Source organism: Danio rerio, chromosome 14 (assembly GCF_052040795.2).
Source record: "Danio rerio strain M-AB ecotype USA chromosome 14, GRCz13ab, whole genome shotgun sequence".
In the NCBI taxonomy this organism is placed as follows: Eukaryota; Metazoa; Chordata; class Actinopteri; order Cypriniformes; family Danionidae; genus Danio; species Danio rerio.
In genome coordinates this window covers 29078235-29090775 of record NC_141034.1, presented here as the reverse complement: position 1 = coordinate 29090775, position 12541 = coordinate 29078235, and the positions used below count along the sequence as shown (strand labels likewise).

General features: G+C 36.2%; 1 protein-coding gene across 2 annotated transcripts in view; it reads right to left on the bottom strand.

Annotated features, from left to right (window-relative positions):
* Window positions 1-12541, bottom strand: part of ppargc1b (peroxisome proliferator-activated receptor gamma, coactivator 1 beta) — a 62335-nt gene that overhangs the window by 11353 nt on the left and 38441 nt on the right. The window contains exons 3-5 of one of the 2 annotated variants that reach the window (XM_087281490.1): window positions 10915-11191; window positions 7104-7226; window positions 392-1286 (exon numbers count right to left, since the gene is read on the bottom strand). In XM_087281490.1, the coding sequence (XP_087137616.1) occupies window positions 392-1004 (613 nt within the window). In that variant the 5' untranslated portion in view covers window positions 1005-1286; window positions 7104-7226; window positions 10915-11191. The remainder of the gene's footprint in view (window positions 1-391; window positions 1287-7103; window positions 7227-10914; window positions 11192-12541) is intronic. The other variant, XM_087281489.1, reaches the window with a different exon arrangement.

Sequence of the window (12541 nt, the reverse complement as noted above, 5' to 3'; positions counted from 1 at the left end):
CCCAAGAGTTTGTAGATATTTTGACTAAAAACAAGACAAAATCTCTAGGTAAGATAGACATATTTTGCAGTGTGAAGAGGCAAACACCACTGCATTTCATCTAGAATGAGCTTCATATATGTAAGTTAATTTATTTTACATTAAAGGAAATGAAAAGAACCTGTTCACCACCATTAAAGTGAAATTACAAAACCTACACTTAGAAACCTGAGAGAAACATTGATCATTTTAAAAGAAATTTAAAGTAATTGGTAAACTACTCACAAATAAAATTGATTTTAAATAAATGAATAGCATTCGAGACTCCCAAAAAACAAATCTCAGTCTGTAATGTGTCTAAACTATAGTACTGTTTTAATAGTAAACCTGCGATGTGTTCTTGAATTCTTACCGTCACTGCAGCATGGGTTATTATGGGTCTCAGAAGGCTTGTAGGAGCTGCTCTTCTGGCTGCTTTCAGTGTCAGTGGGAGGATGTTTGACCGTAATCTCCTCTTCGCTGCATTGCTCCGTCCGGCCACAGTTAACACGAACCCTCTTAGCAAACCGGCTAGGAAAAGAAGCCAGTCGTCGTGAGCGTCTGACAGAAAATGACCCTTCCTCTGGCTCTGGGCTCTTAGGCCTCTTTGCAGCCTTTTGCCAACTCTCACAGTCTGAGTCTTTAGGTTCAGCTTTGGGCTGCCGTGGAGGAGAAGAAGAAACGTCAACAGCGGGCCGAATGGCAGCTCCTCTGCTGTGAATATAAGGAGGGCTGTGCATCCTATAAGGCTTACTAACATCAAACGAGCTGACGGCCTCTAAAAGCTCCTTAAGCAGTGAATGAGCCTTGATTTCCCTTCGTCGACAGAACGGCATCCTGGGCCTGGTCTGAGAAGCAGGTTTCTGAGAGGTCGGAGGGGGTCGAGGGATCTGTGAGTGCTCAGGTTTGGCTTTCCGTGCTAATGCCTCGCGTTCTTTGCGATCCCAGCTAGCCTGTTTGCGTACAGGCAGGCAGTACGTGTGCATGTATTTGATGAGCTCGACTACAGAGTGCAGTTCTTTCTCAGAGGAGAACTGAGGCTTTGCTGGCTCAATGCAGACCACGCTTTCCCCCTCGCTGCTGGATGACTCTTCTTCCTCTTCTTCTTCTGACTCGCTGTCCTCTTCCTCTTCTTCTTCCTCAGTGTCGGCTGACGGTGTGTCCTCATTGTCCCGTGCTGTGGTGAGGTGACGGTGGAGTTCAGTGCAAAGACGACCGCTGGGCCTCACTGGCCGCGGCTTACGCTCCTGTGTGCTTGATTTGTCCTTCTGTGAAGAGAGAAGATGGTTTATTTAATTTTTTTGATGTATATGAAATAGATTTACATAACAAAAAAAGTCTAAAAAACATTTATGATTATATTATAGTTAATAGATGTAAGTAAATTAACGATTTTCCAAAGCGCCATTATCAACAGCAGTAATATAAAGGACAAAACATGTCATTAAAGAGCCACTATTTGAAAATGTTTTTGAAAACCATCATCCACGCAGTTTGTACCACAGCTCTAAGTGAATGGAAACATCCAGCTGAAGTTTAAATCTGAAAGTGCACCATGTTTAAAACTATTGATTCTTTAATGAAATAGTCGACTCAAAGTCGAATAAATGAATCAAGTTGGGTTCGGATCTTTGCCAGAGCGCATCGACATCGACACGGTACATCACCAAATATGTAGTACCGCATCCTGTAATTTTTCTGATGATTGATACAATAACCTACGCTGCAACGCGGGATTAGTTGCTCATTCGCTATTGAAGGAGCAGCAGAGACTATTAAGTATAGAACTTTGTCAGACTTTGAAAGAAACTTCGTCAGTAACAGTTACAGTTTATATGGACCAGTTTCTTCCTTCTCCGCATCATAACATGTAAGTGTGGTTAAAATTGTTGCCTCGTTTTGTGTAGTTTGCGAAATAAGTGTTTAAATGTGTGTTGTAACTTGTTATCGCTCCACGCAGCTTGCAAACACATCTATTAATGATCAGTGCTTGTATTGTATCTCTCAGGTTTAATCTGTTTGGGCTACTTATATATCACGTTCAAAACTCCATTGAAAAGCAATGTGTGTTTATTCCTTGACTGATTTAAATGCACTTCTGAATTCACGATCCTCTGCCATGTGTCTTTGTTATGGTCACCATCAGCTGTTCCACACACAGCGCGGTCAATTTTCAAAATAGTTCAACCTTTTCCACTGTATATATTAATACTAAATGTGTGTCGTTGTTATTACATGGGGTTAGCATTAGGAGTAGAGTAATATGCTGGTGTTTAACTGCATTGCATTATTGCATTCCTGCATTGGCCTCTGACATATTCTCTGATACTCCATACGCCGGGGTGGGCTTTTTTTAATCTGTCTCTTGCTGAAAGCAGTCAACCAATCACAACAGACTGGGTCATCAGACCAATCAGCGCAGATTAGCCTCACACAAATGGGTGGTTTGGGAACAAATGAATCGCTGACCAAATCATATGGGAGTCTTTGGCATAATTAGGTAAAAATAAATGCATATCATAAGACAACGAAAGTGTTTTTTTTTACCTTGCTTGCATATCAGAATGTTGATGGAGACCCCCAAAACCAAAATATGACATTTTATAATGCATAATAGGGGCTCTTTAAAATACGTATAAACAAATACTTATAACTGTATGTACCGATTGAAACTCTGGAGACTGCAAGTATAATATTTCATTTAGGAAAGAAGATGCATTACCATAATAAATGTAAAAAAATACAAATGTTTTGAATGCTACAAACAATTCTGTTTTTAAAAAAAAGAGTTAAACTTTCTTTTTTTTAAAACTTTCTATCCATCGTATTTTTCACATAAGAGAGGGTGTGACACGTCATTTAATTGCATTGAGACTTACAGTGTCATTCACTTTCATTCATTTTTGGCTTTTTATGCTGATTGAAAACAAAATTGCAAACAAAATTTTCTTACCATAATATTTAAATTTTAATTTATTGTTATAAAATTACTGCTTTGTAGTGAAAGCATTTGTCAGACTCAAATGGCTTACACATTCAAAGAAAAATGCTAATTTCCACACTGCAAAATAAAGTGGATAAATCAAAGTATCTTAAAAAATAACATGCATAGCAGGTCTGAAGGATCTCTGGATTTCTGAAGAATTTTGTGACAACAAAGATGATGAGAATTAGGTGAGAAAAAATCTGCTTTGAAGACAGCGATAAATTACCGTTTAAAACATATTTGACTGTAAAAAATTTACTTTTTATAATAGTAGCATGCATTTTCCTTTGAAATTGAATTTGAACTGCCTAATGTTTTCCATTAAAATATTAATATGTAATCAAATTATATTCAATGTATCAATACTTAAATATATTTTCGATAATAAAAATAATAAATAATAATAATAATAATAATGACAAGAAAAATTTAATTGATTTTTTTTATAATCAATCATTAAACTGATAAATTTTTGTTCACATAATTCTGTTACTTTAAAAAACAAGTAACAATTTCTTCTTTTCTTGGGTATTTCTTAATTTAACAATATTTCAATTTTTGTTCAAGAAAACCAAAGCAATATAATTTTTTTTTGCAATTTGAGCATTATTTATTGCAAGATTTTGAATTTAAGCTCTGAATTAAGATGTTTTTAGGGTTTTAAATTAAGAAAGAGTTATTAAGACTTTTTTAATACAACCATGTAAATCTAAAAAATAAAATCAGCTCAAAGCAGATTTGAATCTGTTTATGGTTTAGTCTATTATAATAAAACAATCTTATCTAAGCCACAATGAAAGTTTAAGCATTATAATGACAGAAGTAACAAATATAAGCTTTTTGAAACTATTCTAGTGATGAGCATTTGCTTTTGGCATTCATCCTAAATGTAGCCGGCCATCTTTTGTAACCCCCTTATGAAATGAGCAAGCATGTGAACTATGCGGGCAGCTGAAACCCCTGGAGTCTATTTCAGAGTGTACTTTGCTCTAAGGTTACGGTGACAAATGTGCCAAGGTTGGTTGTGAGATATTCTTCTAGTATCTGAGGAACTACTGCTTGTTCTTTGAAGTAATCTCTAACTCAGTGAACATTGCCCTTTAGGCTGGGTAGAGGCTGTGGCTTTGGCATGACAGATGGCTGCACTCAACTCTAATGCGTCGACAGTCTTAGCCGTGGTGCGATGTGCCAAAGCGCAGAGAGTGAATGAGGAACCACAGGCTTCACAGGCTTTAGAACTTTGAAGCGCAAATCCTCGGTGTGGCTTCTAAAGGCTGGCATAAGCTAATTGGGCATTAGCGTTGCAGTGGGAACACACTGTGGTGTAAACGGTAATAAATGGTGTACAATGGAAAGTCTTCTTTGCCCTCTTGAATCCTGTTTTGAGTTTAAAGCACCACTACACTTTTTCTTTTTCAACTTTTACAACTCCCTGAGACTTAAACAGTTTAGTTTTACCATTTCTGAGTACACTCAGCTAATCTCTGGGTCTGGCGGGAGCACTTTTAGCTTAGCTTAGCTTAGCATACATCTTTCAATCTGGTAAGACCATTTAAAACTTGCTCAAAAAATTAAAAAAAAAAGTTTAGATAATTTTCCTATTAAAGCATGACTCTTCTATAGTTACATCATGTACTCATTGCTATTTGAAAAGTTTCTATTTTCTAGATCGGCTAGCTCAAACATTCTGGCATAATAATCTAGGAACTTTGCTGCTGTAGCATGGCTGCAGCAGGTGCAATGACATTACACAAAGCTGTTACCTAGTAACCTAGCTAAACTTTTTTCATGTGCGAAATAGCCTATTATGTTCAATTCGTTCATTGGTCTTAGTACGTGAAGTAGGAAAAGTCAAGCTTTAAATAAGAAAATTATCAAAACTCTTTAAAAAATTTTTGAGGGAGATACTAATGGTCTATTCAACGATTTATGCCAAACTACGTCAAAAGCCCCTTTCACACATACAGACCTTTCTGGAAAATTACTTGCAAATGTCTGGAAAGGGATCATGTGTGAACAGGCCCTTTTTATAAAATACCGGTAAATTTGTTCCCGGCAATTTTCCGGAAAGAGAAGTTGTAACATTAACGGTAATTTGCTGGAATGCTGCTCTGTGTGAGCGCGTGCATGTCTAGAACATGCTGACGTGAGACATCTATTTTAGCTAATCAGAACGTTCAGATGCATCCACATCTGCGCTGTTTTTGAAAATAATATCCTTTTCAAGAGTTCACACTTAGATATTGCTTGACAACTGTTAGCAGGTTTGGCATGCTGTACTGGGAGAGAACCCTGAGCTCGGAGATAGTTAAGCCCAGGGCCCCCGCCAGATCCATAGAGCATGAGAGGGGAGTACGAGATCAGGTGGTTCTCGAGAGCTCCCCTTTTTTTAAAGGAGGAAAGGAGGAGAAAGGGGTGGATGGGGGGTTTCTTGGGAAAATGAAGATAAGGGAGTAAATCTAGCTAGGCTACTTATAGTGAGTTAGGACAGATGTGCTGCAGTCAATCATATCACGTGCTCCTCTCGAAATTAGTTTAAAAAACTTCACTTAATATTTTTTCAGACACATTTAGCTGCTAGATGTTAGCAAGATACTGTTTCTATTTTCTTTCTTAATGCCAACTGTGTAAAAATTTATCGATAAAATGCTTATGATATACTGCTGTTTGTTTACCTTCAAGCTCTGCCGCTTGTGCACGTGAAGCAGCTGGTAAACGCCAACACAAACACACATCTTATGTACCATCAACCATCAACAAAAGCCCGACCCCTTCAGCTGTTTAGAGATCATTTTGGTTAGTGATGACAGAATTTACTGGCATTTTAAAATGGATGTGCGAATGCTCTTTTCTGGAAAAATTCCGTAAAGTTTTTGCCTGTGTAAACACCGCTTTTTTGAATTACCGTAAAGTCGTTCCCATAATTTTCCAGATATTTACCGGTATCACTGTTTGAAAGTGGCTAAAGACTGTAGAGTACACAAGACATGTCATTTGTATAGTTTTGAATGGGAAAAGTCTATTAATCAATATGGTGAATGAAGCCCCGCGTACTAGTACAGAAGCCAATCATTAATTGCTTTAGACAAGGGGTCACCAATCTCGTTCCTGGAGGTCTGGTGCCCTGCAGGCTTTAGCTCCAACTTCAACACATCTGCCTGGGTGTTTCAAGTATACCCAGTGAGACCTTGATTAGCTTGTTAAAATGTGTTTGATTAGGGTTGGAGCTAAAATCCGCAGGACACCGGATCTCCAGGAAGAAGTTTGGTGACCCCTGCTTTAGACTGACGTTTCTCCGAGGAAAAAGCTCGGACCAGACGTGTACTTTTACAATTTGTTGTTCAACAAACACACTAGAATCTCTGCCAATTTTCGCTTCACAGACATAAGAAATATAACCACATAAAGCTTGAAATCTGTACTTTTAAATGAACCAAGTATTTTTTTGCACTTAAAACCAAACTTATTTTGGTTTCGTAATCTATATGAAACGTACATAAAGTACAGTCTGTCCTGTCAAATGCACATCACATGACAGTAACTACTCAAACGCCAACAAACTTCTAAACAAACAGTCTCTGTTATTTCTGGAGGAGATTCGCCATAAAGACAAAGTAGTGGATTACTGCAGAAGAGCTATATGATCAGACAGCCATTATCCAGAGGATGATAATGTCTAACAGTTTTAAATAAGGTTGGTGTCGTGATCTTGTGTGTATGTGTATTAGCTCGGGCAACCAGAAAATATGTTGATTTTGTTTGATTCGTACGTTAAGAAACAAAACTAAAGAGACAGCTGTTGTTTAATTTTATTGGTGGTTCCAAGTATGTAATGTAATTGTAAACTTGCCAAACAGTTTTGAGTTTAATGTGTGCCCATTCAGAAAGAGCATACTGCCGAGAGGCATTTCAGAGATGGCCGCCGAGTTAAATGGTTTGCCTTAAAGGGACTTTGACTGAGCTAAGATGATGCTAACATATGCTAGGCTAAATATGCTCCTGTCAGAACTGGAGATCAGCTAAATGGTAAAATTAGCCTATTTCCAAAATATGTGCTGTTGCTTAAAGCTAGAGTCATAATGAATGGATTTCCTCTCACCTTTAGCACGGGCCTCACAGGCTTGACATGCTGGTTCCTACTGCTATGACGATGAACGCCACTGTCTTTGTGCGACTCGAGGCCCACAGGCACATTAGGGGGTGTCAACAGGAGCTTTTTCAGCTGTGGAGGGAACGAGAGGTGAGGGATTAAAATTTGATCTCACATGGCGCATTTAAAACAGAGACCTTACACAAACACAGAATCTCTCAATCTCTGACGTCTGTTTATCAAGACTGTCAGTACATCTACAAAAACATTGTAAAATAAACAATACTATAGTAATTTATAGTAAGTTTTCAACCATAATACAGTAAAAAGTATTGCACTGTATAAAATACTGCATTTATAACTTCCTGTTAATTAATGCTACAAAGCACTGTAGTATTTCATATAGTAAACGTATAAACTAATAAATTCTGTACTTTTACTACAGTAAACTGTGGTGTATTGTACTTTAATACATGTTATAGTAGAAGAAAACTAAAATATTGGGTCATTTGTTTATATTACTAGTTGTTGTGTAATCATAGCAACTATAGCATTACTGCAACTTCACTATAGCACGATTCAAATATCCTTATGTTGTTTACTATAAATTACTATAGCATTACTTCAAGTTTCCTGCTGAAGGAACAAGACATTAAAATAACTGAAAGTGCGAGTCCTAAATGATCAGCGCAACTAAAGAAAGCAAAGTAAGAAGCAGAGATGTGTTGCTGAGTCCCTTAAGCGATTGTTAATGTGCCAACTTGGCAGGTCTGTCCATGTCTCTCAGTGTCCATTGAGGAAACTGAAGGGGCGCTGAGGGTTTCAGCTTCTGTGTACCAAGCCATTTTGGCATGCACCAGCCATCTATGCCATGAAAACATGTGCTCTGCTTTCTCTTTTCCTGGTGCTTCAATGCACCCCTTGTTCAGCACACAGGCTGGCCTCATTTAGGGGTTGAGGTGTAACTGTAGCCATTGCCAGCAGAGGGGGCTCTCAGCTCTTGGGTATGACAGTAATGCCCAGACTAAACTATACTGGAACAATTCCATTGTTACTCAATGATTTAACATGGTAGTGCATCTGTCTAGACTTGTAACTTCCAGGCACTTTGTTTAGAAAAATGCTGGAGTCAAAAGTGTCTGGAAATGTTTTAAAAATACAGTATATTTATGATGTATTCTAAATGTTCAATAGGTTTTTTTGTTTGTTTATTGAAAAATACTTTGATAAATAAATATACAGGTACATACACTTATATATTCCTATATCCCCTATGGTTTTAACATGTGTTAAGTGTTTTAAATGCTTTTATTTATGGTCATTAATAATATTGAATATATTTTAGTCTGAAATTTTAGTCTTCTGTGTCACATGATCCTTCATGATTTTCTGCTTAAGAAACATTTCTTAATATATTCAATATTGTCAATGTTTAAAATAGCAGTTCAGTAATTATTTTGTAGACTGTGATACATTTTAGCAGGATAACATCTTAAAAATGTTAACGTCATTTATTTCAAACATTTTGTAATGATGTAAAAGTTGTCACTGTTACATTTGATCAAATTGATTATAATTACTTTTATATAACTATGCTTTTCATATTTTTAATAAACACCTCTGGCATTGTTTTGTATAAGTCATTTATGCATTGATATAAATAAATAAATAAATAAATAAATAAATAAATAAATAAATAAATAAATAAACAAACAAATAAATAAATAAATAAATAAATAAATAAATAAATAAATAAATAAATGAATGAATAAATTCTAATTATAACGTTCATTTCTTTAAAAAATAAAAAATCTTATTGGTCCCAAATTACTGAGCTGCAGTTTCTAAATATTACATTATCAGCATATCAAGTTGTATCAATTAATTTAATTACTGTATTATGAACAAACTCCTAAATAATAATAAATATATATTACTAAATAGGCTAATTAAAATTGGTGTTTATTTTTAGTTCAAAATATGTAAATCTGTTCATATTAACCAATCAAAGTATCTTGGTATGTAGTACATTTAACAAGTGATAGCTCTGTAAATTGTTTTGTTCAGAACATTGCTCTATGCTGCATGATTGTGCACTATAGTTTGAATGAGAAAAATAAACATTGTTTACAATTTACTCTACTGGTAATGTCAGCCCCACTGGCACCTTAAAAGTACTAGTCTCATTCTCTGAGAAATCTTCATAATTGTCCTCAATTTAAAAGGGATTTGTCTCTCTTTCGCATATATCTTCTATAATTTGTCTCTAAACACTGTAAGTTATAGCCTTTTTTGGTAACACTGCAGCAACACCAAAAGAAGACAGCGATTATCTCAGTAATCAGACGGTTCCCTTTCATGGGCAATAAACAATGCATTTCTAGAACAATGTGAATTGTTAAGCTATTGAATGAAATGTGAGACATTACTGTAAGTGCTACCAATCTCTATGGAAAAAATTAAATCACAAAACACACATCACAAACTGGAAAAACAGCAACAACACACTACAGCTTATGCCAACCAATTGTTCAGCATTAAACAAGAAAGCAGTGGGAAAAAAGGGGGGAAAAGACAAGAGTAGAATAGGAAAGCTGTCCAACGGGTAATAACTGTTATAACTGGTTTCACAACATACACAGATTAAATTGTTGGGGTTTGTGAGCTGAAAGGGACAGATAACAACAGCATTTTGTTCCAGGAAGTGGCGTTTTAGGAAAGAGATGAGCAAGAGAGAGTAGGGTTCTCCCATAAAAGGTGGGAAAAGGGAGCAAAAAGCAATTCTGCAGAGGTCCGTTTTGTCACCTGGAGGATTCAGAAATCTGGGAAGTAGATAAAAGCATTCCCTTAAAAAAGTACCATGGTATAACCATGTTTGCTGGACACTAATATGCTGGTAATGCCATGGAAACAACTAGTGTTCAAATTTTTAATTCAAGTTGGCAAGATTTGTAATATTTCATTGACACTAATGCCAAATTTAGCTGATAAAATTAAAAAATATCTCATTTTAATTTTTAAAATGTTATTTATTCGATGTCACATGATCATAAAAATCATTCTAATATGCAGATATGGTCCACAGGAAACATTTTTAAATAACTATCAATGTTAAATAAAAAATAAAAAAACATTATGCTACTTGTAGGCATGGGACGATAACCAGTTTCAGTATCTCCAGCAAAAAATATTTCCATGATGACTTTTAATTTAAAAAGAAATCAGTGTTTTTGAAACTAACAAAGACAGCAGAGGTCAATGATTTATTTGAATTATTTAGTCAGACATGTTTCCTGCTCCAAAATATCTCAAAATAAAATGTATTGTGTTCAGAGGGGAAAACGTTTTGGTTTTTATTACCCAGACATTTAAAAAGAACTTATTTTAGAGCAGTAATCACAATACCCTAATATATTGATATAATATATTGATACCCTAATATAGTGATATTATTATCCAAGGTTTTCATACCCTCAAAATCTTATACCGGCCCATGCCTTGCTACTTAATATTCTTGTGTTAGCCATTTTTCAGGATTATTTGATTATCTATTGCCATGGAATATACCAAAGTGTCCATTTTTTGCCATCTGAAGACATCACTGTGCCATGGTACCGCCACAGTACTTTCTTATAAGGCTGAGAGAAAGATAAGAGGAGTGGGATGAGTTGGAAAATGAAAAGCTAGAAAAAAGCCGAAGCAAAAAGATCCACATAAAGTGTGTCCACGTTCTCCACATCCTTGCCTGTGGAGAGGATTCTTGTTAGATCGGTTGCTTAAAAAAGAAACAAAAAAAGCCCAAAATGAGAAAAATTCAGACCTGTGTTGCCTATCATACCCATGCTGTGGGGTAGTCAGAGGCCCATCCATATCCACCTTAAACAGGAAGGAAGGGTTCTTACTAGAGATGGGTCTTCTGTCTCTGGGCTCATTGAGCCAGGGAGGGGCTCACTCTCCATAGGGAGGTCATCTTCCTCCTCTTCGCCCTCCTCAGGTTCGTCCCCCAGGGAAGGGAACACAGACAGACCCCCGACTCCGTCCTCAACAATGCCGTCCAGGCTGTCTGTGAGGGCAGCGAGCAGGGCCGCATTTTCTTCCTACAACAGCAAGAAACAAATAAAGGTAAATCTGCTGTGAAGCAAAATCAAGAAACTTGCCCTTAGAACATGTGTCTGAATATGTTTTTCATCTGTTTTTGAGGCAGAAACATTAAAGAATGGCAATTCAATTAAAAAGTTTCAGCTTAAACGAATCTGCAACACCCATGCAAACATCATTTACACTGACACAATCTACATTGTGAAAAGCACTATAGAAATAAACATAAATTGAATAGAATTGAATCATAAATCCAAACCCTAGCAATGAAATTTAGTCATACAGTCAAATCAGTCAATCATTCAGTAACATATCTACTGGAATAAACCAAACAATGCTTTAACCAAACAATACAATTCTGATATCACTTAGGGGCAGATCACACCAAACGTGGTTTTTGCGTTGACAGGTGCATCATTTGAATGATTTACTAATGGTCGAGAGCGTTTGCGCACAGCTTATGCTGCACACCTCACATTTTAACCATTTGCTGCGCCTCACACTTTTGCTGTTGCGCACTGTGTTTGTTGTTGAAAAAGTCAACTTTGAGCGGAAAAAGTGTGTTACTGCAGTCGAATCTTTTTATTTTCCAATCAAATAAAAGCAGAGGTGGTGTTTGTGTTGTCAAGATGACTACGGAGACTTTTGAAGATAGAGGAGAGACTAGTAGATACTGTTTTGAGTTATCTGGAGCTGTATGACTTCACAAATCTTGAATATCACAATATTATTAAATATTAAAATTATACCAATATGAACAGCAACACTCGCGCACAGTAGGCAGCTGATTCAGTTGTTGCCTAAGGACAAAAAAAGTGTATGCAGTGCGCCTCACTTTTTTTTTTTTCGCATGTTCGGTGTGATCGGCTTCTTACTCTACTTCTACTTTAAACCTCAAATGAATATCAGTGCCCCCTTCTTAAGTCATAAGTAATAAAAAAGATAAAAGATAATTTGTCTAAAATTTGTCTTGATCTGTTCATAAGGATTACGATAAGGATGTCTGTTTGTACTTTTTGATCCATAAAATTGTTAAATGGAAATGCAATTAATAAACAAAATGATTAAATAATATTTAAAATATCTTCATATACTAATTTGCACTTCAAAAATTAAAGAACATCTGGAATGAAGGATTGTACTGTACACAGTAAGAGAATTACATTTTTGATGAATTATCCATTTAAGGCTACCATTTTTCCAAGAACCTAAGGCCCTTTTTCATATTGCCCTCTTAATCCACTCAGGCTGTCCCCAAGTCCAAACATTGCATAATACTGAATAGTTTGTTGGGTAGTGAAAGCACAAAGGTTGTGCTGCAACATGTGGTTGTGCCGAGACTGCAACAT